Here is a 27,731-nt window from a genome sequence, read left to right on the forward strand (position 1 = left end):
GGTCCTACCAACAATATACTAAGGTAAATCAATACTTTTGTTCCTATAATTGCAGGTACAACAAACTGGACATAATCAAAAGTCTGTATGTGGATCAGTCAGGCACACTTCACAATCACAGACAACACTACCACTTACAAGGTTTCATCTTACTCTGCTGGAATGTAGGCTGGTTCAGTCCAGAGGTGCCCAGTTTTCTCTGTACAAAAGGGTCGTTATTCACTGCAGGGAGTCCAAGAGCCCCAGTTCCTATACCAGTCAGGCTGCCTGTGCCAAGACCACCTACTAGAGAGAATGAAGGCAGCCAGAACCCTATCATTACTCATATTCTTGGTTTTATTCTTATCTCAGATACACTTCCTTATTTTAAAAGTGAGAATATTTGTTAAATCCCTTTTATATCCATTCAATTTCATGAAGAATCTAAACAAATAATCAAAAGATTAGAATGGACAATGTCTAAATTTCTTTAGTATTATTAGTTCCTTCATATCCTTGACAATTTGTTAATATGCAAAAAAAGTATACATTCTCTAAGCATATACCATTGTGTTACAAGGTAATCAAAATAAGAAGAGTTGGTCTGATTCTCTGAATGACTAAAATTGGACAATTTAATGCACTATCTCGTTACTAAGACCCAGGACTTCTTTACTACCTCAACTTTAGCAAAATAGAGTCCAAAAATAGTTAGAACTTTTCTAGGAAGCCTTAGGAAGAACAGTACTTTTGGTTTTAAATAAACCATTAGCGATTAAACCACAAATCAGGAGTGTTAACTAGATTATAGACCATGGCACGATTTCAGTTCTTAGGTGTTAAAACTCTAAACACTCAAAAGGAGCTCTGGTGGTGTCATGTCTAAGGCGTTTGACTGCTAACTAGAAGGTCGGCAGTTCAAACCCACCAGCCACTCCATGGAAGGAAGACTGGGCAATCTACTTCCATAAAGATTTACAGCCTTGGAAATGCAAAGGGGGGCTATGAGTCGGAATTAGGGCCCTAATTTATATTCTGAGTTAAAAGGACAAGCAAGTGGACACAAGCCAAAAAGAAAAAAAACAGTAACCTTTACTTCAATATAATATTAAAACCCAAAATATTTTAAAAAGTTAAAAGTGTTTTAAGGATTTACTAGCATTTTCAAGGTAGCTGACGTGTAAAGATGCCAAACACATGCTCAAATCTGACACGTACAGTATTTTCTACCTGTACTACAACCATGAGTGATTCATAAAGCTCATGAATAAAGTTGTGAGTTCTGGATCAAAAGCCTCTTAAAATGCATGACTAAAACAGTGTTTACTGTTTATACAATCATTTGTTAACACAGGATCCTTACTGAAAAATTAACTTCACCACTACTTTTACCCTAAATCCTTATTCTAATTAAAAGTAATAGCAATATGTTTTGCTCTTCACAACTTTGGGTGTTGAAACAGCTTTCGCAAAGATACAGTATTCAGTTTAAGCAGCTTTCTTATTCCAATGGCTCCTTACCACACCCCAAACTCATGGCTGTGGAGTCAACCCCTCTTTGGGTTTTCCAAGCCAGTATCACTATGGAAGTAGATTGCCCAACCTTCCTTCTGAAGAGTGGCTGATGGGTTTGAACGAACCTCCAGCCTTCTGGTTAGCAGTCAGATGCCTTAGGCACTATGCCACCAGAGCTCCCACACACCAAGGTATAATGAAATTTACAAACACTCTGCTCCCAACCCACTCACACATCCCCTCCTTACCTGGAAGCTGTGATGAAAGTCCTCCAATACCACTGAATGCAGTTGTCTGGTTTGGGGTAGAAAGGGGTGGAAATGCTTTTGCTGGTGACTGAGGGGTACTGAAGGCAGAACCCAAATTTGGTGGAAAACCCTGCATACTCTGAGTGTGGGGGGCAGCAGAACCACCTATACTAAGAGATGCCATTCCACCAAGAGGGTCAATCTAAAGAAAAACATTATAAAAATATATTAAATATACTTCAAGCAAAGGCAGATACATGACACAGGTAAAGCAATTTTTAACAAGAGTACGTCAAAGGCTTCATAAGCTGTAAAACCCCACACGATTGTGATGATACTTAAACCCCAATAAAATCAACTGTGCCAGTCCTTTTCCTTACTATGTCTAATACCAACCACAGCCATAAAATCAGGGCTACTGAACTTGACAAAGAACACATCAGATGAACTGCTCTACGTATGTAGTACTAAACATTCAGCAGCAATAAGGGATAGTTTCTATCCTCGGGATTTTCAAATTTCTTTTTTAACCAACAAAGAATCTTTCAAGCTAAGTTATATAACTTTCCATACAATAAAAACATCTTCCAAGCAAAAGACGTAAATGAGAAAATCTTGGAGCCTGGGGGAGATCAGCTTTGATTTAAAAAAAAAAAAGAAAATAAAAACAGCAGTATATTGCAATTCATCAACAGATTTTTAAAAATACAGGCAGTCCCCAGATTACGAACAAGTTCGGTTCCTAAATCTGCCCTTAAGTTGAATTGGTACATAAATTGCAACGGTTCATATCTTACATTAGTTAATCAAATGTTTGTATCAGATCTTAGTATAGAGTCTATAGTGCACATTTCCATGCATGAAAAACATTGCAGAAACACTTTCAGATATACTAAATAACATAATAGTTACAATAATAATGTTTTGATGCGTGTTGCAAAGTAGTGCCCTTCTGTTATTACGAACCATTATGTGTACCTTGAATTTTTATATACATCTAACTCTTCACTTCCGACTATCTTGCTAACCAGCATTTTGCATTAACAATAGTAAAAAATCTATCGATGATTTTTCACACTAACAACATACATCTGGTAGTAACAAATACCAAGGTATTAGGCTAGACTTACACTGGTTGTGATGGTTAAGGTTATGTGTCAAATGGCTGGGCCATGATTCTCAGTGGTTTGGCATTTATATAACGACGTAATCTGGCAGTTATGTAATGATGCAGTCATCTTCCATTTTTGCATAACAACCTGGTCTTCGGAACTTAACCATGTCAATAAGTGAGGAATGGGTGTAACAGGCTTGACGGGGTTTGGTCTGTAAGTACGGGCCATACATAAGTTGGATGTTCGTAACCTGGGAATTGCCTATATCTAACAACTACCCTTCCAAACATCTTGGTTTGGGCACTATTTCATTTCTGACTAGAAAATGGATAAGCAATATGCCTTTTATAAAGTGGCCAGTGAAGAACTGCTAAGTGCCTGTTTCTTTTTTTACAACCCCAATCTGCCATTCAATGCAGCTGACGAAAGAAGCAAAGTATGTTGCTCCCGGAGAGAAGGGGATGGTTGGCGTCAGGGAGTAACTTAAATGTACCTTGTTTTTAAAAGGGCAGTTCAGTTGAGAGCTGAAGAGCCCAGTTATAACAAGTCCTTATGTGCTAGCACTGTTGCTTGGCCCGTGAAACTACAAACAAGACATATCAGGTTCAAAGGCAGTGCTTACTTCTCAAGAATCTTAGTAATTCGTACTTTAAAAAGAAACTCTTACTATTTACCTAAGTAAGCTGTTCTCCATCTTACCTCTGAGTCATGTTCTATTTAATGATTAAAATCTAAACTCAACTATAATACCTATTTATGGATCTCCTTTAAAATGTAAGTGGATGCTAGACAGGCAGTTATCTAAAATGTAATAAATTCAGACAATTTTCTTGTTTTGAGTAGATTACTAATGATGACATGGAAATTTATTCTATCCCAAGAGTATGGACAAACTGTCACTTTCATTTACCTGAACAGGAGAAATAGCATCTAAGCTGCCAGCGCTGGGCGGGCGTCCTTTTGGCATGACTCCAGGTGGAGGCTGCCTAGCCTTATTCATAACATTACTGCAATTGGCTACCATGGTGAGGATAGTTTCTGATAACTCCTGAGAAACACTCCTAAAGAGAGAATAAAAGTGAAAAATAAAACTTACTATTCCCCAGAACACCAAAATAAAAGTTCATCTGATTTTCTGATAAAGAAAACATGCTGGAACATATTTCTGATTTCTGCCATATCTTCCAACTGTGCATTTATCAATAGGATTTCTGAGCCAATTTGCTACAGACTCTCTTTAGAATATTTAATGCTTCTGAAAGTTAAGCCTAGGTATAGCACAACCAATAAATTTCAAAATACTCCAAATATTCCATATTCTCACCCAATCTGACAAAACCTATGCACAAAGCAAGACATGCTGAAGAAAAACTATGTGAATTAAGACTTCAAAATATAAAATTCTCCTGCATCTACCAACTAAGTAAAGAGATAACCTATGGAATGGGAGAAAACATTCGAGAACCATCCATTAGGTAAGAGTTTAATATCCAGAATATACAGTAAAATCTGTGAAAGCCAGAACCTGTATAAGGTGGAAACTTACCAGAAAAGGAAAACTCAAATTATCTTCCACTAGAACAAGTGACAGAAAAGTGGTAAGCCTGTTCTGCATGTCAAAGGCGGAAAACAACAGACTGACCTATAAATGTGGTATACCAAACCATACCTGTTGCCATACCCACCCAAAAAACAAAGAAACAAAAAACGCTGCTACTGTTATGTTGATTCTGACTGATGGCAACCTCACGTGGTGACAGTATAGAACTCTGTTGCACTGGGTTTTCAAATGTCTCTAAGAAAGTAGCTCCCAGGCCTTTCTTCCAAAGAGCCTCTTAGTGGACTGAAACTGCTGATCTTTCATTCAGTAATCAAGCACTTAATAAGTTAGTCAGAATTACTGAAATGAAGCTCTGATACATACCACAACCTGGATGAACCTTGAAAACATACTTAGTGAAATCATTCAGACACAAAAGAACAATTATTGCACGATCCCACAATGAGATACTAGAATCTGGCAAATGTTTAGAGATCCAATTTATCAGTCATTACAACTGGTGAGAGGGAGAAGAAAAGTAAAGGCTATTGCTTAAATTTCTATTAAGAAGGATGGAAAAATCTGTAAACAAATAGCGGTGGTAGTTGTAAAACCCAAGGAACATAATTATAATTAATGTCAATGTACACACTTAAAAATTAATATGACGCCGATGTTCATCACAGCACTATTTACAATAGCCAAAACTTGGAAACAACCTAGATGTCCAACAACTGAGGAATGGATAACCAAACTATGGTACATACACACAATGGAATACTACGCAACGCTAAAGAATAATGTAGAATCTGCAAAACACCGCATAACGTGGATGAACTTGGAGGACATTATGCTGAGTGAAATAAGTCAGTCACAGAAGGACAAATATTGTATTAGTCCGTTATTGTAAAAGTTAAGGAAAGGTTTATCTATTGGAGGACATCTTCTTTGTTGGTTACCAGGGGTGGGAGGGGAGGGGAGGGAACGCTGTTAGATAGATAGAGATAAGTATTGATTTGGGTGAAGAGAAGGGCAATGTACCAAATGTGAGTGACCAATATGGCAGCATTGAGGATGAGGAAGACATAGAGAGTTACATGGGCAGTACAGACAACAAATATGAACCCTTTTGCATATACAGTACTGAGTTGTCAGTGAAAGCAAACATGGGTATATGGAAGGATAGATGGGTGGACAAGCTAAACAATTAGGTATGTCTAAATGGGGAGTGTATCCAAGATCATATATAGGGTTGGCAGACAATGGGCCTATAAGTTCATGTGAATGATCAGAATTCCTAGGTGTATTAGTAGAGCTGACAAGGGGCAAGGTTATGGTCATTGCTTGGTCACAGCCAGCTACCCAGAGGGACCGAGTAGTTGATCCTGCGGGCTTGGGACCATAGTCGCAGGGGACATCAAGCTCAATTGGCATAACATACTATACAAAACATTGTTCCACCTACTACTTTGGCGAGTAGCAACTGGGATCTTAAAAGCTAGCAAGCTGCCATCTAGATGCAACAACGAGTTGCTCCTCGTCAAGAAGAAAGAAGAAAACCAAAATTAATGGAAACAATCAGTCCTAGCGACTGGTACACCATCCTATCTGCAACCTATACAACTATGAGACCAGAAGAACCAGATGGTGCCCAGCTACCACTGTCACCCATTTGGAAGGGATGTAGGAGATCCTGCATAGAGAGGGAGAACAATGTGGAACAAAACTCAAAATCATTTGGAGGCAAAAAAAAAGGTGGGGACCAGGTTTGCTGGTCCAACAGAGCCTGGTATAACCACTGAGACTATGGCCCCTAGCTGCCCTTCAGGTCTGGAATTGAACCCACAACTGAGGTTTCCAGCCAAACAAAGTACAGGCATGTGAGTTAAACATTTACCTCAGGTGGACACACGCCCTGGAGAGAACAATCATGGGAGAGGGAAGGGCTGCTTATGCACAGGGAGATAGCTCAGGGTGCAGAAGAGTATGAAGGGATGGACACTGGGAGGAGGTGACTATGGGGAGGAAGTGGGAGGGGAGCTGTTGCATTGTAAATTTTGGTCAATGACATGAGACAAGGTGTATGTGAACTGCTGTATGAAAAGTGAATTTACTCTGTAAATCTTCACCCAAATCAAAATAAAATTTAAAAAAAAAAATTAATATGATAAATTTTTTAATATATATTTCACCACAGTACAGTTTTTTAAGTATGTTAGACCACTACCACAAAATCTACAAAAATTTCTGCTGGTGCCAACACCAAAATATAATGGTTCACAAAGAGATCAGAAATGTGAACTACAACTAATTGTTTTACATACATTGAAAGCAAGGAAGGAACATTATCAACAGACCACAGAAAAGAAAGGAAGATGTCTACTATTAAAGGTATGTGTTTACTTATTTTATTATAGGTCAGTCTTCAGGAAAATGAATAATAAAGCCATTAGTTTATAAAAGAAGCTCAAAACAAGTGAAGGTATTTTAAATAAAAGAACACAAGTAGCCCCTCAAGCATCTTTTCAAAATGTACCTCGTTTCAAAATACCCATCTCATGTAATTAAAAACTTCATTGAGATACTACATTTCCCTTTTCAGACTGGCACAACCTCTGTCAGCAAGGCTATGAGGAAACTGGCCCTTGTACTGCTTGGTAACCAGAAAACAGGGGGAAAAAAAAAAACCTACAGAGAAAAATTGTGTAATATCTAACAAATCCTTATACATGCATTTACCCTTTAACCTAGCAACCCACTTCTAATGATGCAAATTAAATGCTACCAATGACAATGCATGCAAAACACTCTTCATTACACTACTTACTGATGCAAAGAGTGGAAACTACCCCAAAGTCCAACAGGAGACTAGCTGTATAAACCATGTAACAAAACTAGTAATAGATGTGTACACTGAAAATGACAAAACAGAACTGAAAGAAATTAAAGATAAACAGAAAGACATATCTCATGGACTAGAAGACATAATATTGTTAAAATGGCAATACTCTGCCTAAATAATTGACAAATTTAATACAATCTCTATCAAAATCCCAGCTGCCTTCTCTGTGGAAATTGACAAGCTGAACCCAGAATTCATACAAAATATAAGGGACCCAGAATAGCCAAAACAGTTGGAAGGGGGAAAAAAAAAATTTGAGCACTCAAATTTTATTGTAAAACCATAGTAACCAGAAGACACAGTGCCTTGCTGAGCCTGGTCCTGCTTCTCATCTATACTGGGCTTATGAATAAAAAGTCCCTGCTCTCCACTCCACGCCCTGTGCTTTATCAGCTGAGCATACTCAGTTTACCACATAGAAATAGTCCAGCTTCATCTCCTCCTACTCTCTTCAAACATCTAGTACCTAACAAATACTGCAGCCTTGCTGGATGTCAGGCTCTGGACACCTCAGGGAACCTAAAGCCAGGCTATGCTTCAGAAAGGATCCGTTTATCTTCCAGGCATTCAACTGACAATGGCCATACTGACATTTCCTTGCACAGCTGGATTTTCTTGTTGCTCAGGTTTTAAAACTACAAAGTACACTGTTAAGAGTACATAATAAAGAGTAAAACCACAAAGAAAAACAAAACCTAATACAAAAGTGAGGATAGTAGTTAATCTGGAGGAGGTGAGGCTCACTGTGGCTATGGAAGGCACAAAGAAAGTAGCTAAGGTTCTGGTAAGATTCTCTTTCCTAACTTGAGTGATTGATGGGAGTGCAGCTATTCACATTATTACTTAACTTTAAACATTATATACACTTGTTAAGTACTCTTCTCAATGTATGATACATATCCCAACAAGTAACACTAACATAATAAGGACTCACTGCCCTCCGGTCCATATGACTCACAGCGATCCCTCCTTGGATTTCTGAGGTGGTGACTCTATGGAAGCAGACTGCCCAACCAGATGCTCCGGCAGTGTAGTGCCTAAGGCATCTGACTGCTAACCAGAAGGCTGGTGGTTCAAACCCACCAGCTACTCCTTGGAAGGCAGGTTGGGCAATCTACTTCTGCAGTGATACCTCCTTGGAAACTCAAGGAGGGGGTTCACTGTGAGTAGGATCTGACTCAATGGCAGTGTTTTGTTTTGTTTTAACGTAAGGACAGACATACAGATCAATGGAATAGAACTACAGTCCAAAAACAATCCCATATATTTATGGGTAACTATTTTTTGAGAAGACAATTCAAAACTGAAAGAACATCAACAAAGGGTGCTAGGAAAACTAGATATCCACATATAAAAGAGTAAGTCTGGATCCCTACTTCATACCATATACAATAATTAAATCAAAATGGATCTAATATATACTTTAAGCAGTATAATACTTTGGTCTTAAAGGCCATAAGACTGTCTTGAGCTGCTGCCACTTTTATTCATTCAACCTACTCCACCCCAAATCAACAATTATCCATATAATCCAAGTCTAGTATTAAATACACTAATTTTTAAGCATGATCTTCCTACCCTGCACAAGCTTGTAGACAGGCCAACATCGTTGCCAGAGTTTCTGGAGGAAGTTGAGCACTTTTGGGCTGATCTTTCTCTGGGGCAAGTCCACCCAAAATAGAAGGGCACCGTCTCTTTAAAAAGGTCATACATGCCTGGATGAAGGGCTCCTGAAAAGGAGATTTGAAAGTCATTGGAACTGTTTTCAGATTAAAGATAACCACTAAGAAATATGAACTAAAATCCATAATAAATAGCATCTTTAGTGCTACTAAAAAGTTGCTTCATTTATCATTGTACACATTGAGATTAAAAAACAGAAATGCATCAACAAATTCCGATTTACCCCATGTTCTCTAATTTTATCTGTGAGCCACTTGTCCAGTTTGAGGTATTCTCGACGTGAAGCAAGTGCAGCAAGGTCAATAACAAAGGCAAATGGAGTGCCATTTAGCAGCATTGACAAGGCCTAAAGAAAGAATTAGAAACTACAAGTCAAGCAATTACAATATCCTTTCTGAATATCTCAAGTCTACTATTTCCAATTTTTATTTTCACAAATAGGTATGAATATCTCAAGTCTACTATTTCCAATTTTTATTTTCACAAACAGGTATAAATAAAACATAGTGCTAATGTTTGTTTGGGTCATAATTTTTTAAATAGTTGGGACAACTGAGTGGTAGGTAACATCAGTACTTGCTTACAGTAAAATTATACTTTAAAAGGGAACACAGGACATTACTTTCCAAAACAACTTTACCCCGTGCTTTTTGAAATAATTTAACCTAGCACAGAGCATGACTCAATCAAATCATTATTACTCAATAATTATCCTTTCACATCTTGTAAAATCTATGCACAAGCTTCCATTAACCTGCGTAACTATACTATACCACCTGCTATGCACCAAGTGATCAGTCAGACTATTTCTAAGAAAATTCTGTTGATTCTAATCAAATATACTAAAGGGTTAAAACTCAAATCGCTTCTCTAAAAACTGTATTGCAGACTACCTCTCTGAAAAGCTTAAGTATCACTTTATCATAGAAGATGAATCAACATACAATCAAATGTAAATGAAAATACATTTTTCCATGCCCCAAACTACTCTCCTTCCCTTTCTACCTATCAAGGTAGAACCCATTCTACCTCTAAAACTGAAGGTGTTCTAGGTATGAGCTAATTAAATAGGCACTACTCCTAAGGCAGGAGCTCTGGTGGCTTAGTGCCTAAGGCATCTGACTGCTAATCAGAAGGCTGGCTTCAAACCCACCAGCCACTCCTCAAAAAGTAAGACTGGGCAATCTACTTCTGTAGTGATACTGCCTCGGAATAGGGAGCTCTGGTAGCATAGTGGCTAAGGCACTTGACTGCTAACCAGAAGGCTGGTGGTTCAAACCCACCAGCCACTCCTCGGAAGGAAGATGGGGCAATCTACTTCCGTAGTGATACTGCCTTGGAAACCCAAGGAGGGGTCGCTATGAGTCGGGTCTGACTTGACGGCACATAACAACAACACTGCCTCAGAAACCCAAGGAGGGGTCGCTGTGAGTAGGATCTGACTCCACAGAAGTGAGCTCCTGCTCTCCATCCCGATTCCTAAGGCATCTTATGTTACTGTTTCCTTGCTATTAATAAATAAAACAAAGTCAATCTACCCTTCCAAATTTACCTTCAAGTCCTGGGCCACATCAAGTATTCGAGACAATTTGGCCTGGTCATACTGCTCTCCTCGCATATACCATTCTGCCATTGCATGCATGATAAGTTGGCGAATTGAGGGAGACTGCCCCTAAGGGAAAAAGGGTAAAGAAGTTTACACAGCAATATTCTTAAACATTTTCTCAGGTACTACCACCACCTCCCAGAAAATTTCACTTGTTTTATTTATATGAAAATCAGGCATATCAGAGCAGGTATTAAGTTCAGGCCACAAACAGTATGAAATTATAGGGTAGGCATGGTGACATTCTTTATAGGAAAAGCCAAGTTATTTCTACAACCAGGGATATACAGCCAATTCAACAAATTTATTGATCCTAGAAGTTTGCTGACAGAGAACAATGTGGAACAAAACTCAAAATCATTAAAAAAATACCTGGGGGGACCAGGCTTTCTGGTCTGTTAGAGCCTGGTAGAACCCCTGAGACTATAGCCCCTGGCCTGGAACTGAACCCATTCCTGCCTGTGGCTTCCAGCCAAAAAAAGACAGGCAGATGGGCTGAACATCTGGTAGATACACGCCTTGGAGAGATCAATCATGGGAGAGGGCTGTGTATGCACAGGGAGACACCTCGGGGGCAGGAGTGCATGAAGGGAAGGACATGGGGAAGAGGTGACTATGGGGAGAAAGTGGAAAGACCGCTGTTGCACTGTGGGAAATTGCAGTCAATGTCGTGAGACAAAGTGTACGTGAACTGCTATATGGAAGATGAATTTGCACTGTCAACTTTCACCCAAATCACAATAAAAATTAAAAAAAAAAAAAAAAGTATGTCTGAAGCTTTCTTAACATGACACAAGAATAGAACATAATATGAACATGAGGTTATTCGAGGTGTAATGATTCCTTATTAAATTCTACATTTCTGGCTATAAAGGGAAAAAAGTAGTTTAAGGTAAGTCAACTTTCATGTTGCACAATGTAGTGTTGTATCCATATTTCTAGCAGTATTTGCACACTCATTTTAAAACTAGCTATTTCCAAAAAGCAGTAACTATTCAATATTTCAATATTGTTTTCACCAGAAGAAAATGAAGAGCTGTTAGGCTCTGTTACTTATACAATCTATCTTTCAGAACTGACAAAGACTTTCATTTGAAAGATCTAAATGCTAGCATAACAAATGGAAAAACAAAACTTTAGAGATGTGAGCAAATCCTGTTTGGTACAAACTGGTACACCAGACTAGGGGTTCTGTTCTGTTGATTCCTGTGTTCCAAAGCCCTGAAACAGTACTTGACAAATATCAGGAACTATTTCTCAGAATTGACAGCAAGGCAGTTACTGTCACTATCTCTCAATCACCTTCTCGTACCCGTGCAGGGGTGGCAGAAGAGCCAAGTGGAAGGTACTCAACCAGCTCTGAGCAAACCCAGCTCTCAGTCTCTCAGCCTGGCTTTCCTACCTCACAGGTATGGTGAGGAAAACATAAGACAGCCTGGGCAACAAACACTACCGTGTTAATTAAGTCTATCGAAAAGGAGGAGCAGCTGACTGAATGGCACAGAAATAAGGCAAACATGTTTCCATTTGTAAATAAACAGCCTTAACTAATTTTTATAAAAAGCACTTGTATGTAAACTAATATAAACATAATTAAAGAAAAAAAAGGAGCCACAAAAACTACTCCAAGTAAAGAAGATGACTGCTTTTTTCTTAAAGCTTCTGCCTGCATTTGTCCTATTAAAAACATAGCCTACTAAGAAAAACTAAATTTTTGTCAAAAGAATTCTACAAAATTAGCAGGGAAAAGTACAAATCCCTAAGAGGCATTTTAACACCAAATAAAAGAAAATCGAAATGTTTGATTCAAATAAAATAATGCCAACTAAAGAGGTTTGTGATCTTCTCCTGTTTACTGGTTTAAAAAAAAAACACACATAAAATGACTTTGAGTACCTTCTAATTCCAAAATAAATGCTTAATTAAGCTCTTTACTGCTATCAAAAGGAAACTAGTAAAACCAAATGAATCAAAAACATATGTCAACACAAAAACCTACACAATAAACAATTTTAGCAGCTCTGTTCATAATTGCCAAAAACTAGAAGAACCAAGATGTACTTCACTAGTGAATAGATAAACTGTGGTACATCCAAACGATGGAATAGTATTCAGTGGTAACAAGAAATGAGCTATCGAACAACAGAAAAATGTGGAAGAAACTTCAAAACACATTGTTAAGATAAAGAGGCCAGTCTGAGTATTTTGGAAAAGGATAGCGATAATGGTGGCACAACATGAAAAATGTCATCAATGTCCCTGAGCTGTGAAGGGGGAAGTTGTTATGCTGGCAAACATCTTGTTGTGTGTTTTCACCACAATAAGAGTGTTATAAAAAAAGTAGTAGTAGTAGTAGTAGTATCAGCAGTCAGTCTGGAAAAGCTACAGAATGTATGATTCCAACTACATATGACATTCTGGGAAAAGTATACTGTAGACACGGTAAAAAGATCAGTGGCTGCCAGGGATTATTAGCGGGAAAGAGGAGTGAATAGGTAGGTAGAACACAGGGATTTCTACGGCAGTGAAACTACTTTGTATGACAATGTAATGGTGGACACATGGCATTATTCATAACCCACAGAACTGTACAACATAAGGAGTTAACCCTAATGTAAACTATGGACATTAATTAATAATAATGTATCAATATCAACTCATCAACTGCAGCAAATGTACTACACCATACCAATGCCAAGATATTAAAAATAAGGAAAACTGTGAGAGGGAGAAGGGGAAAAAATTTGCTACCTGCTCAATTCTCTGTAAAACAAATTAAAAGAAAAGAAATTGGTACCCTAGAAATAGAACTTTCAAAATATTGTTTGTTTGTGTTTTTAATTTTAGTTACTTCTTAGCTCTTTGGTGTTTTATACTTCAATGTCCACATGATTCTCACAGATGAAGCAAGTTTTATGACATCTTAACTTCTCCAGAATCACACAAATCCAGATTAACAATAATTTATTTTCTATGTTAACAGCTTCAATTCTCCAAAGAGTATCAATGGTTCAGAAGAAGAAATGTAGATAAGGAACTGGTCAAGTCTTACCTGCCCATGCCATGCATAGTGTAAAATAATAGCAGAGTTGGGATGGTTTCCGAGGAAAATTGGCATCAGAGTGGAGATAAGTTCGTGGCGCAAGGTGTGCCAGGAGGTGTTGATTTGTAGTAAGGCCAATACCAGCATGTCCGGACAGTGTTTGATAGGGAAGCTAAAAAGCTGTTTGACTTGCTCATACTGTCCCACCTCTGCAAGTCTCAGCAGAGATTCGATCAAATCCAAGCTCTTCCTACATAAGAAGGAAGGAAGAAGCTCTATCAGTAAAAATCCAAATATACAAAATTCACTTTCCAAATGAACTGATGCCAGCTACTGGGACAAAACCAATGGACTATCATTTTCTAACATTTGCAAAATAAAGCATTTTTATACAGCAATTTAAAGCTTTTGATTAAACTGGTGTCGATGTTCATCACAAAATATATGCTGAGAGGTCCAAATGGTAAAGCGAGTCTCAACTACTAAAGGTTGGCAGTTCAAACTCACTAGCAGCTCCATGGAAGATCTGCTTCCATAAAGTAGAAGTGAGCCTTAGAGTGTGTGCCTAGGACACCAAATGGGGTAGCTCTACTGTGTTCTAAGGGGTCATTCTGAGTTGGAATCAACTTGACAACACACAACCACATTAAAATAATCAAGCTCATGGAAAAATTGCATCAATTAATGGTAGGGTTACACAGCCTATTATTGTAATGGTTGTCAACAACACGTACACACATAAAAAGCAAAAAATTAGCAAAAGTTGTATGATAGGTATATTTACAACAATGGTCAAAAAAAAAAAAAAAAAGAGAGTAACTGCTTAGGTACAACCAAAACCCTGGTGGGATTTGGTCCTTGGTTTGGTACTTCAGGGTCATGGTTTTAGGGGACATCAAAATTAACTGTCCTAATAACATATTTAGTGCTTCTATTCTACCTCCTAGTTCACTATGTAGTGCCTGGGATCTTACAAGCTTGTAAGCAGCCATCCAAGAAACAGCAACTGGTTTCTATTTGCCTGGAGCAACAGAGGAAGAAGGGAAGAGTAAGGAATAGGAGGAAGATGTTGAATGTGTAGGTTACTGCCTCTAAGAATAACTGACATATTTGCATGAGGCCAAACGAACTAGAAGATGCCTGGCTACCATTAGTGAACATTTAATAAAATAGTCCACAGAAGAATTCTAATCAAAAGGGGGAAAATGCAGAACAGAATGTCAAATTCTCATGGACTCGAATTTTTGGAGCCATGGGGCAAATGAACCCTTGAAACTACTGCCCTGAGATAATCTTTAAAACAAAAGGAGCCCCTGAAGTCATCTTAAAACTGAATAAATTACCTTAACTAGTTTTAAAAAAGGGGGGGGGGTCTACCCCTAGCATTATCCGCTGTGTGGGATCAAACTGACAATAGCAGCTGGAACGATTATATAGGAACCTTAGGGACCAGTGGGTTTACATTAATGAGAGAGGAACTGAGAAAAAGAGGGTGCGAATGGCTGCACAACTTGAGAGATGTAATCAGTATCCCTAAATTGTACACAAACTCTTGAACTGTATGTTTTGCTATGTATATTCTGAACAATAAAATAAATTTAGGGAAAAAAATTAAGTGGGCTCACTAAAAATATCATTCCATTAAATCTATTAATTATTAATTTCTTATTTCAAAAACCACAAAAGTGATCATCTAAAGGAAAGCTAGGTAAGAATGTTTACCATGTGGCAATTTCTCGATTGTCATCCTCTGGTGGTGCTTTCAGAATATCAGTGGCAACAGTATGACAGGGATAGTCAGCAAAACAGAAGATCTCGGGATTTATAAGGGAATGCTGAATGAAGGAGAGCTGGAACAAGATAAGAATCATCCTTACTACTGTAAATGACAGTGAATGATCATTTTCATTAGGCTAATCTCCATTGTTTTAGTGGAATGACAGTTTCTCCTGAAAACCCTAATTATCTGTCTTTTCAAAACCCACAGATAATTCAAACAGATCAAAGGTAAATTATGAAATGGTCTTGGAGATCAATGTCATTAAATTACTGGGAAATAGCTTGATTACTACACCTAAACTGATTCTGGCTAGTATTAAAATTATGGTAATACTCCTTCACTGTTTATGACAAGCCTGCTTTTCTGAGCTACACAAAACAAACTCTACTTTAAAGAATATCTCAATCAATGGGTAAGTGGCTATATATAAAAGGCATAAGATATTACTTTGTTCCCCTTCTAAAAAGGAGCTCTGGTGGTTAAAAACACTCGGCTGCTAACCAAAAAGCTAGTGGTTCAAACCTACCAGCCTCTACACAAGGGAAAGATGAGACAATCTGCGTCTGTAAAAATATACAGCTTTGGAAACCCTACGGGGCAGCTCTATCCTGTGCCAGAGGGACCCTATGAGTTGGAATCTACTTGATGGAAATGTGTTTGGGTTTTTTTCTCCTATAGTTAAATACCATTCACTTACCTGCCCTTCTGCATGTTTCCAAGGTCTATATATGAGATCTACTGGGAACACTTCCATACCCAGACCTCTTTGAATGCCATAAACCACATTATGAAGTCCTTTACTGTCACGAATCTGAAATCCAGGATGGTCCAATTCATATGTTACTTCCTTGAAATTCAAACTTGGGTTCTAGAAAATAAAAGTATTTTTAAGTTTAATGACCCCCAGTGTTCATGTTTTAAGGTTTTATCCAAAGGACCAACTTCTAATCATAAACTCAGTCAACTGAATCTTGCTGACGTTTTGAAAAATTTAGAAAGACAAAATTCTTAATGTTCAGAATAAACTGGCTCCATGAGCAAGTACTTACATCTCCTCTACTTAACCCAACTATCACTGCTACCCCAGTATGGCAAATAAATAACTCTTTTATTCAGCACCTCTTCTCTTTACACCGAGATTCAATATCTCAAAACAAAATGGCAAAGATAAATCAATTGTACCAGATATCATTCACCAATGGATTATCTAATACAGTCATCTAAGATAAAACTATTGGTCACTCCCTGTTTGGAGCAAAGAAGAGTGAAGAAAACCAAAGACTCAAGGAAACAATTAGTCAAAATGTCTAAAGGACCACAAGAACCTCAGCCTCCATGACTCAGACCAAAAGAATTAGATGGTGCCCAGCTACCACTGCTGATGGCTTGGGATAACAATAAAAGTCCCTGGATAAGAGTGGGAGAAAAAAGTAGAACAAAATTGAAAATAATGAAACAGATCAGGCTCACTGATCTGATACAGACTGGTGGAGCCACTGAGACTATGGCCCTTAGACACCTTTCAAGCCTGGGACTGAAATCAGTCACACGGTTCAATTTTCAGCCAAACTATAGGTCTAGGGGGTGAACACGTAACACCAGGGAGGCATGCACTCCTTGGAACAATCAACTACACGAGATTAAAGGCGTAGCATTTGCCCAGGTCTAAAGCTCAGAAGGCAGGAAGGTAGGAAAGAAGGATGAATGGAAATGGGAAACACGGGGAGACAGTCGAAAGAGAGCTGTTACATCGTGGGAAGTGCAACTGATGTAAAAAAACAAAATGTGTGTGAACTATTAAATGGAAAACCAATTTGTTCTGTAAATTTTCAACCCAAATCACAACTAAAAATGGAGGGTGAAGGGAGAAAGGTCCGACAAAGCAGTATCAGACTCCTCAAAAAAAACACAAAAAAGAGGAAACTTATACAAGGTAATTTCCAGACACTCAGCACAGAGTAATAAACATATCTTAACTGAAAAGGAAAAGGGATATAAATGATGTTTACTAGCTTATTCACTGCTGTGTATGTACATTTAGTATTTAAAGTGCACCAAGGCCAGTTCTGTTCTGCTCTAAAGTACCATCTTTCAAACCATGAAAATATGTTTCCTTATACATGGTTGAGAGAGTCAGAGACAGAGAGAGAGATGTCTGACCTTCACCTCATAGGAATCTGCCTTGGGCTGCTGATGTTGACCTTGATCCTCCCCTTTTGTGAAGACGGAGGTCAGATGATGCCTCTGGACTTGTCCTTTTTATACCACTCACCAATGTCCTTGAGCACTGCACTGGCTTGGAATTGTGTGCCAACAATCATTAACAAAATTTAAAGTTGATTGTGTTCTGTTGCTAGAACATAATTACTGTAGACACTTTTATTGCTTTTTGAGCCAATAAAACTGAGTAATTACAAAATGTTACTCCTCTCTCTCAGCTGGACATTTATTCATTAGAATTTGCTTTCTCTGGCTACGTCATGCTAAAACCATGACTCAAAAATCATGATCACACCCACTCACCAGCTCTTTGAGAACATCAATCAAAACTTCAACATTCCACGTGTGTGCCTGTGCTCCATCGCTTTTATCTTTCCCATCACTCCAGATTCCACTGCCAGGAGCAGAGATACTCTACAGAAACAAAACGTGAATTAAACAAACCCAAATACTTATACTGTGTTTTACTCTGAATGTTAAAACAATCAATCTTACTGTAATTTAATTTAATAAAGACAATTAATTAAGAGCACAGGACATTAATTCACTTAACAGCTGAATTCTAATTACTCTTACCTGTAATGGAATACCATCTGTTAATCCTGAATGAGTTCGAGCCATCATTCCCAAAACCCTTGCAACCTGGGCAGCTGTGACCTCCCGAACACCAAACTGCATGATTATATTGCGACATTCTTCAATACTGTAACAAAAACATAACTTCAATACCAAGATTAATAAATGATGGAATAAGGTGATCCCTTATGTGAAATCACTAGAATTTTACTAACAGAAGGAGAATAATAAGTTTCATTTCTTATGTTTATATAGCTAAAAATACAAAAATCAATTACATAAATAAGAAAAATGAAAAGTTTAGAAGATCAAGGGAAGAAAATATGACGCAAAAAAGATTTCTTTCACAAAACACACAGAATTATTCTTATCAATATTCAGTATTAATTTACTCTGTAAAATACTGATGACACCTGAGGTGAATCTGATTATTCTGGTATGTATGAAGTCTTAAAACGGCATCCAAACATTCTTACTTTACATCATGAGGTTTGATAAAACAAGTTATGCCAGTCACACACACAAAAATTAACCATTTCAAGCATAAGTGAAAATGTAGTTGGTATGAGGGATTTTAAAACACCGAACGTCAAAGCAAAGCACATTACTGTCTTTGATAACTCATTTGCAAAAAAATATTAACAATCCACTATAGCATAGTTTTAAGTGCTATCAATAGTGTAAAACTATTTTCTTTGGTGCCCCTGGCAGGTAAAAATATGCAACAGGCAGGACAGAAAAAGATACAGGTGATGAATGCAAACTGAGAAAACTGTAGAGAGAAGAAGAGAAAATTAGACGTGATAAGTGGAAAGTGACACAAGCGCCATAAACATTAACTTCAATAACCTCCTTCTCCCAAAAGGATCTTGGTAATTAGGTTAACACCTGATGTATTCTTGACCCCTGACTTTCAGAAATTAATGAATGGGAAGTAAGAATTTAATCAGCAAAACTTTTATGTGAAACGTTTTAGAAGCAAAAATTTTGAAAGGCAAAGACAACTTTAAGGAACCTGAGCAACTTGTTTTAAAGAATTAAAATAAATCATGCTTATTTAGCAGAAGAGCGATCAGAAGTTTAATGCCCCTGATTACCAACCTTGCACAAAAGCCATAGCCCACTTCTTGCATGAAATCAGCCAGAGAGCTCTCCATCATGGTTTTAGCTACCCCTCCAGAATCAGGCAGGATCCTGTCCATTAGAATGTCCCGTTTTTCAGAGTATAAAAGTGGTGCAAGCACCACGGGACAGCGTTCCTGGGGAAAATCTAAGGAAAAAATCAGATTGTAACTGCTATGGTGATTAAATGCAAACAATTCTCTTTTTCATTCTTGAAAAGCCCCTCAAATCTGATTCTTCAAAAAGTCACATTCCAAACAAAGTTTATTTTTATCCTACCTTTAGTAGCCCAATTTGGGTATTTTTATATCACAAAAATTTCTCATGATCATATTTTTAATTTTTCTTTATTAGGATTCTAGTATTTACCAACTGACAACCTAAATATTACTTTAAATTCTCACAATAAGGCTAACTATCAATTCTCACACAAGGAAAGCATCAGAAAGTTAATCAGAATGAGAGCGTATTTGTTTTAATGACAAGTATAAAATTTCCTATCAATGAAAAAGTTAACACAGTTTAAAATTAAAGTATATAAACCTTAGGAAGGGAGAAAAAAATGTCAGGATGTTCACCTACCATCAAAGATTGACCAGTACTTATCTTTCTAAGAGAAAGATCAGAGAAACAAATGCCAGCATTAGAACCAGTAGTTATTTTGACATAATGATACTGTTAGGTGCCATCATATCAGTTCCCACTCATGGCGACCCTACATACAATAGAACAATCCTATGCCATCCTGCTCCATCCTCATGATTGCTGCCATGCTTGAGAGCCCATCATTGCAGCCACTATGTCGATCCACCTCACTGAGGATCTTCCTGTTTATCAAACATGATACCCTACTCCAGGAACTGGACCCTTCTGATAACATGCCAGAGCAGGTGAGATGAAGTCTGGCCATTCTTGCTTCTTAAGGAGCATTCCAGCTGCACATCCTCCAAGATAAATTTGTTTGTCCTTCTGGCAGCCCATGGTATTTTCAGTACTGTTCGCCAACACCACAATTCAAATGCATCAATTCTTCTGCAGTCATCCTTATTCACTGTCCAGCTACCACATTCATTTCCAAGCTATACCATGGCTTGGGTCAGGCACACCTTTGTTTTCAAAGTGACATCTTTGCTCTTTAACACATTAAGTAATAAGTCTTTTGGAGCAATGTGCCGAGTTCAATACAAAGTTTGATTTCTTGATTGCAGTTTCCATGGGCACTGATCATGGATCCAAGTAAAATGAAATCCCTTACAAGTGCAGCCTTTTTTCCATTTACTATGATGCTGTCTCCATTTATCATGATTGAACATAACAACAGTCAACAGTAAAGGGGCAAAATGAATATATCAAAACTGACAAATACAGCAGAAGGATTAAAAGTTTTAAAAACTAAAAAAAAAAGTTATGTTATTATAATTTAGTCTTCCTAAGGGAGAAGAGGAAAGAACAACAAACAAAAGGCTACACGGAAATATGCCAAGTTTTAACTATGTATTTATATAACAAGATTATTGGTTAAGTTATAACCATTTATATCTTTTCTATAATGAGGCTTTATCATTCATATTTAAAATAATATATTCTCTTCAAAAAGATTACACCAACTAAAAAACAAAAGGGTACATCCCTGCCTTATAATCTAAAATGCTTTTGTCATGTGTTTGATTATTCAAAGAAATCCATTTTCATAAGCTATAAATACTCCCTTACCTCTACGCAGCGTCTTAAGAAAAGCGTCTATCTGCTCCTGTCCAACTCCAAAAGCTCCCTTCTGCCCAAAGAGGAGATGGGAGAGGAGGAGGTGTAGGACCTCTATTGCTATATCCTGGAAGCCACCTTCTTGATTTCCACTGACGTCTGCGTCAATGTAAGAACGCAGAAGATCTGGAAGCTTCTGTTTGATGAACTGGGCAGCTAAAAATGAAGCAAATCAAAAATCATTTCCACAACACAATAGGTAAAAAAGTCACATACCATCAGAAAATAGGTATTCTATAAATAGAATATATCTATGCCTCCTTCTCATTTACAAAATTACCCTTTACCCCTCTCCAATGCTTCCTATATGTAGCAAGTATATTAAAAATTAAACTTTAAAGAGACCAATGGAAATAAATTATTATTATTACTTTTAGAAACAATCTTAGTCTCTAAACTACGAAGCCTCAAGATTTCAGGATGATTTTAAAGAGTCTCACTTCACTATAGAATTTTTAGGAAGAAAGGAACATACCAAAACCTCTGAGATCCAAGCTGGCAGAATTCAAGAGGGCAAGACCAAAAATTACCTGAAACAACAAGGGTGAGAGTGACTAAAGACTCAAATGGCTGTTTTCAATCTAAATTTGGCCTATGTCTCTTTTCTAAATCACTTACCTCTTGTACTTTGCTTAACTTGAGAACTTTACTCAGCTGGGCAAATAAGTGGGGTGCAGGCTTTAAACTCTGAAACAGACCAAAGCTTATTTTAAAACAAAAGTTTACTAGTTTTCAAAAGCATCCCTTCGCCCAATCATGGAGCTATTCAGCAACAAAGGTAAAGTGTAGTGCTCTGAGAAACAATATACCATGTCCTAGAACTGTAGACTAACATCCTTTATAGTAATAAAGCTTAAGCTTTCACAGGATCTAGTTTTAGTAAGATTCTATTTATTATCAAACTGCCTGGATTTTGTTAGAAAGACACAATAGAAACCCTAAGTAACTACTTGAAATTTTATAATTAAGGCATGACATTATGAGATCAAAGCTAATGGCCTCTTTAAAAAGCTTAGTAAGAGATCATATTCTTAGGATCGCTAAAAATATAAGCAATAAATACCAACCTTCTGATAGTGCAATGGATTATCAATGGCATAGGACAGCGTCGAGATAAAATTTGGCTTTGTAATCAGCGACGCGCACTCCTGAATCAGAAACTGAGTCTTCAAAAACAAAGAAATTTTCATTACCACTGACAGTCATCTTGTACAAATAAAAGTACATGTGTTCAGAACATTAAAGTGTAATATAATACTGTATGTTTCCACATTATCAAAATCAGCTCTTTAAAAATCCCATTTAAAATACTTGAAGTTCAATTAGTAACAGTGTTAAAAAACAAAAACCTCCACAAAGTAACATCCACCAGTAAAACAATTATTAGGACTGTATCGTAAGAAACTATTACCAGATTGAGAACTAGCCAAAGAGACTCAATCCAGGACATGAGATCCCCTCTCTGCCCTACTTGTCAAGCAGGACATCCCCATTTCTGCTTCCTCCAAGCAGGTCACATCCCAACTCTCTAAGCCTGAACTAGGCAGCTGTAAGGGCAGCCATGCAGGAGAAGGGAAAAACAGAAAAAAAGAAAAGCCGAAGAACACCTTTGGCCAGCCACCTCCCCTAAGATTTATTTCTGGATGCTCTTTGTATATGTCACTTACTACAAATGCCATGCCCAAAATACAATTCATTGAACAATTAAAACTAAGTGGATAAAAACTCTGTAAGCCCCAAATACCTGATGGAAATCTTTGCCACTGCTTTTACCATCGCCACTGAAATCCACATGTGAAAATAGGCAGCGTAATAAATGCCTGTCTGCCTCAGGACCGTGCCGATTCACAATCTGAAAAGACCAAAAATATAAGTTTGCAAGGCAATGTTGAGGGGACAAAGGGAACCAATCTCCAGGCCAAAATCCCAAGTTAAATTACTTGTTCGTATTGGAATATAAGTACAGGAATTACTGAGGTAGAGATACCAATATTTTGTAATTAATTTTATAATTAATATTTTAAAAACAATTCTTACAGTCACTAGCAATAAGACAGAGGAAGAAGAAAAACTACCAGTAATTATCCCATCTAAGCCTGTGCACTTTCATCAACATTGTATCAAAAACACCAGGCAACATAAAACAACATGTACCAGGAATTAAAAAAAGAATCAAGGCAACAACTGTTTTATAAACAAACTAAACTTACAAGATCATTTTTTTTCTATGTATTAGTTTTACTCTAAAAATATAACCTATCATTTCTCTAACTCAGCTATGACTCTATACAATGGCCTAAAAAGGCAAGCCCTCAATGAACCGGCCACCAGCTACCCCTGAGCTCGGTGCTGTAGACGCTGCCCTGACGCTCCATTAGTTCACTCCTCAAAATGACCAGTGTCTGTACTTACTATTCCTTCTAACAGGAAAGTTCCAGATATCTACACATGAAAGTGAGTTTGGGCTCTCACAGCCTTTAGGGTTTCTGCTGTAAAGTCACCTTAGGTGATAAGGTGAGGCTTTTGGCGACTACCCTCTCTAAAACAGCAACATAACCTGTCACGCCATCACCTATCATCTTGCTTTACTTTTCTCCATAGCACTTATACACCTGATACATTTCTGTTGTCTGTGTCCCTCACTCAACTATTAACTGCATAAGAACAGAGAGTTTGTGTGGTATTGTTAACTTGCACATATTTACTCTAGAAAAGAACTTCGCACATTACATGTGCAGAGTAAGTTTTGTTCTTTTTTTAATTAAATACTACATTAAACAACATAAATAATAAACATTTAACTACCTACTTTGGATTAGATACTGTATTGAGTCTCCTTGGTCTCATCTTCCACAATCATGCCAAGAATTAGCCCCATTTATAGGTGAAGAGGTAGACATGTAAAAAGATTCCACGAGCCTAAGACACAGCAGTCTAAGAGGCGACAATCTGGATTCGCAGTCCAATTCCAAAGCCTAGGATCTTTGTAGTGTACTATGCTAATTATGTAAAAGCTGGCTAAGTTATCTAACTTATTTTAGCTTCTGTTTTCCCATGGAGAAAAACTGGCACATTGTTGTTGTTAGATGCCGTCCAGTCGTTTAAGACTCAGCGACCTCATGCACAGCAGAATGAAACACTGCTCAATCCCACACCAGCGCCATGATCCTTGCTACACTTGAGACCGCTGTCGCAGCCATCGTGTCAATCCATTTTGTTGAAGGCCCTCCCTTCTTTCGTCGACACTCCACCTTACCAAGCGTGACATCCAGGGAATGATCCCCTCTGACAACATGACTAAAGCAGGTGAAACGAAGTCTGGCCATTCTCGCTTCCAAGACGCATCTCAGCTGCACTTCCTCCAGGACAGATCTGTTAAAGTTCTTTTAGCAGTCCATGGTACTTTCAGCATTCTTTGCCAGCACCACAACTCAAAAGCATCAACTCTTCTTCCGTCTTCCTTATTCACTGTCCAGCTTTCAAATGCATACGAGGTGATTGGAAATATCATGGCTTGTGTCAGGAGCACCTTAGTCATCAAGGAGACATCCTTGCTCCTCAGCACTTAAAACAGTTCCTTCACAGCCGACCTGCCCAGTGCTACACGTCATCTAATTTCCTGACTGCTGCTTCCATTGGCGGCGACTGTAGAACCAAGCAACGAATTCTTTGACAATCTCGCTCTTTTCTCAATTTATCGTAATATTGCCTATTGGTCCAGCTGTGAGGGTATTTGTTTTCTTTATATTGAGATGTAATCCATACTGCAGACTGTGATCTTCAATCTTCATCAGTAAGTGCCTCAAGTCATCCTCACTTTCAGCAAGCAAAGTTGTATCATCAGCGTATCGCAGGTTGTTAATGATTCTTCCTCCGATCCTGATGACACGTTTTCTTCATACAGTCCAGCTTCTCGGATTATTTGCTCAGCATATAGATTGAATGAGAATGGGGAAAGGATACAACCCTGATGTACTCCCTTCCTGATTTTAAACCGTGTAGTGTCCCTTTGTTCCGCTCTCCTGCCCTTCTGTTTGGGCGTGCCTGATCTCCCTCTCCTCACCTGGATCCCTGCAGCTGGTGTAAAGATTAATCTTACCTAATGTGCTAAATGCTTGGCATTTCTCAAGCTGAAAGAATTGAGGAAAAAATTTAAGCCTCGAATTGCAATATTGAGAGATTCTATGGGCAAAATATTGAATGATGCAGGAAACATCAAGAGAAGATGGCAGGAATACACAGAATATGTACCAAAAGGAACTAGTCGATCTTCATCCATTTCAGGAAGTGGCATATGATCTAGAATCAATGGTATTGAAGGAGGAAGTCAAAGCTGCAATGAAAGAATTGGTGAAGAACAAGGCTCCGAGAATTGACGGAATACCCACTGAGGTATTTCAACAAACGGATGCTCCATTGGAGGCACTGAGTCAGGTTATGCCAAGAGATTTGGAAGACAGCTACCTGGCCAACTGACTGGAAGAGATCCATATTTGTACCCATTCCAAAGAAAGGTGATCCCATAGAATGTGGAAATTATCGAACAATATCATTAATATTGTTAAGATGTCAATACTACCCAAAGTGACATATAAATTCAACATAATCCTGATAAAAATTTCAACATCCTTCTTTACAGAAAAGAAAAAAATAAAACAATCCTCAACTTTGTAAGGAATGGCAAGAGGCCCCAAATAGTTAAACCAACACTGAAAGACAAGGCCAAGGTATCAGGCCTCATACTGCATGTCTGTCAGTTTGTCTTACTGCGGCAGCTTGCATGTTGCTACAATGGTGGAAGTTATACCAGGTATTTCAAATACTACCAGGGTCACCCATGGTAGACAGGTTTCAGGAGACCTTCGCAGACTAAAAGAGACTAGGAAGAAGGACATGGGAGTCCACTTCTGAAAAAACTGGCCACTGAAAATCTTACAAATAACAGTGTAACACTATCTGATATAGTGCTGCCAGAAGATGGGCTCCTCTGGTTGGAAGGCACTCAAACCACCACTAGAAGAGCTGCCTTCTCAAAGGAGAGTCAACTTAAATGGCATGGATGGAGTACAGCTTTCAGGATCTTCACTGGCTGATGTATCATGAGTCAAAATGAGAAGAAACAAGCTACAAACATCCACTAAAAACCAAAACATGGTATTTACGAAACATTAATCTAGGAAAACTGGAAGTTGTAAAAAATCAAGTGGATCACACAAAGATTGATATCCTAGACATTAGCTGAATACTGGCCATTTTGAATTGGACAAATATATGATCTACTATGTTCTGGTGGCATAGTGTCTAAGGCACTTGACTGCTAACCAGAAGGCTGGTGGTTCAAACCCACCAGCCACTCCTCAGAAGGGAGATGGGGCAATCTACTTCCGTAGCGATACTGCCTTGGAAACCCAAGGAGGGGTCGCTATGAGTTGGGTCCAACTCAACGGCACATAACAACAACAACAACAACAACATGCCAGGAATGGGAGCTCTGGTAGCATAAAGCCTAAGGCACTTGACTGCTAACCAGAAGGCTGGAAGTTCAAACCCACTAGCCATTCCTCGGAAGGAAGGTCGGGCAGTCTACTTCCGTAGTGATATTGCCTTGGAAACCGAAGGAGGGGTCGCTCTGAGTCAGATCTGATTCCACGGCAGTGGTTGTGTTTTTGTGCTTATACCGGGAATGACAAATTGAAAAGGAATGGCCTCACGTTCAGTGACAGGATAATATTCACTCGCCTACAAGGAAGACTAGTTAATACTAATATTATTCAAATTCAAGCACTAAAAGCCAAAGATGTTGAAATTTAAGATTTTAACCAACTTCTACAGTCTGATATTGATCAAACATACTATCAAGATGCATTCATAATTACTAGTGCTTGGAACATGAAAGATGGAAACAAAGAAGGACCGTCAGTTGGAAAAAAATAATAGTACTGACTTGCAAACGGATCCACGCAGGAGATCTAGAGAGAATGGGAGAACGACGTGGAACGAAATTCAAAATCATTTAAAAAAAAAAAAAAAAGTTTACACGTCTGATTGAGCCTGGTGAGACCAGGCCCCAAGACTATGGCACCTAGTTACCCTTCACATCTGGCATTGAACTCACTCCTGTGGCTTCCAGTCAAGCAACAGACAAGTATATAGTGTGAATATTTGCATCAGATAGATACACTCCTTAGAGCAATTAATTGCGGGAGAAGAGAAGGGCAGCATCTGCACAGGAACATTGTTGAGGGGCAGGAAGGCATAGGAAAGAAGGGACACAGGTAAGAAGTAACTACAGGGAGGAAGTGGGAGGAGAGCTGTTACACTGTCTTGGGAGACAAAAACACCACCGAAGACTGCCTGATGGAATTTTCCAAGACCAATGACTTGCTCTTTGCAAATACCTTTTTTCAACATAAATCGTGATTATACATGTGGATGTCGCTAGATGGAATACATAGGAATCAAAATTGACTACAGCTGAAGAAAAAGATGATGTTCTGAGAAGCTCAATTATCAGTCAGAAGAAGGCTAGGTGCCAACTGTGGAACAGATCAATTGATCATACAGAAGGTAGTTGAAAATGAAGAAAATTAAAATATATTCCTCTTGAATTTAGAGACCATTTTAAGAAAAGATTGGATGCA

At 38.2% G+C, this 27,731-nt stretch overlaps 1 protein-coding gene and 1 non-coding gene across 2 annotated transcripts in view; both read right to left on the bottom strand.

Moving 5' to 3' along the window:
- Nucleotides 1-27,731, bottom strand: part of CNOT1 (CCR4-NOT transcription complex subunit 1) — a 92,772-nt gene that overhangs the window by 39,336 nt on the left and 25,705 nt on the right. Inside the window, exons 2-18 of the mRNA XM_042781763.1 lie at nucleotides 22,835-22,942; nucleotides 22,158-22,256; nucleotides 21,709-21,777; nucleotides 21,566-21,620; nucleotides 21,043-21,246; nucleotides 19,309-19,477; nucleotides 18,208-18,334; nucleotides 17,935-18,045; nucleotides 16,109-16,279; nucleotides 15,354-15,481; nucleotides 13,641-13,881; nucleotides 10,535-10,654; nucleotides 9,206-9,328; nucleotides 8,878-9,029; nucleotides 3,768-3,918; nucleotides 1,743-1,944; nucleotides 139-282 (exon numbers count right to left, since the gene is read on the bottom strand). Of these exons, the coding sequence (XP_042637697.1) occupies nucleotides 139-282; nucleotides 1,743-1,944; nucleotides 3,768-3,918; nucleotides 8,878-9,029; nucleotides 9,206-9,328; nucleotides 10,535-10,654; nucleotides 13,641-13,881; nucleotides 15,354-15,481; nucleotides 16,109-16,279; nucleotides 17,935-18,045; nucleotides 18,208-18,334; nucleotides 19,309-19,477; nucleotides 21,043-21,246; nucleotides 21,566-21,620; nucleotides 21,709-21,777; nucleotides 22,158-22,256; nucleotides 22,835-22,942 (2,374 nt within the window). The remainder of the gene's footprint in view (nucleotides 1-138; nucleotides 283-1,742; nucleotides 1,945-3,767; nucleotides 3,919-8,877; nucleotides 9,030-9,205; nucleotides 9,329-10,534; nucleotides 10,655-13,640; nucleotides 13,882-15,353; nucleotides 15,482-16,108; nucleotides 16,280-17,934; nucleotides 18,046-18,207; nucleotides 18,335-19,308; nucleotides 19,478-21,042; nucleotides 21,247-21,565; nucleotides 21,621-21,708; nucleotides 21,778-22,157; nucleotides 22,257-22,834; nucleotides 22,943-27,731) is intronic.
- LOC122150640 lies at nucleotides 3,343-3,477 on the bottom strand. Its single transcript, XR_006163782.1, has one exon. It is a non-coding gene; the product is annotated as a small nucleolar RNA SNORA50 (small nucleolar RNA).

The sequence above is a fragment of the Orycteropus afer genome, unplaced genomic scaffold (genome assembly GCF_000298275.1).
Source record: "Orycteropus afer afer isolate SDZICR_OR568_19922 unplaced genomic scaffold, OryAfe1.0 scaffold00009, whole genome shotgun sequence".
Taxonomy (NCBI): domain Eukaryota; kingdom Metazoa; phylum Chordata; class Mammalia; order Tubulidentata; family Orycteropodidae; genus Orycteropus; species Orycteropus afer.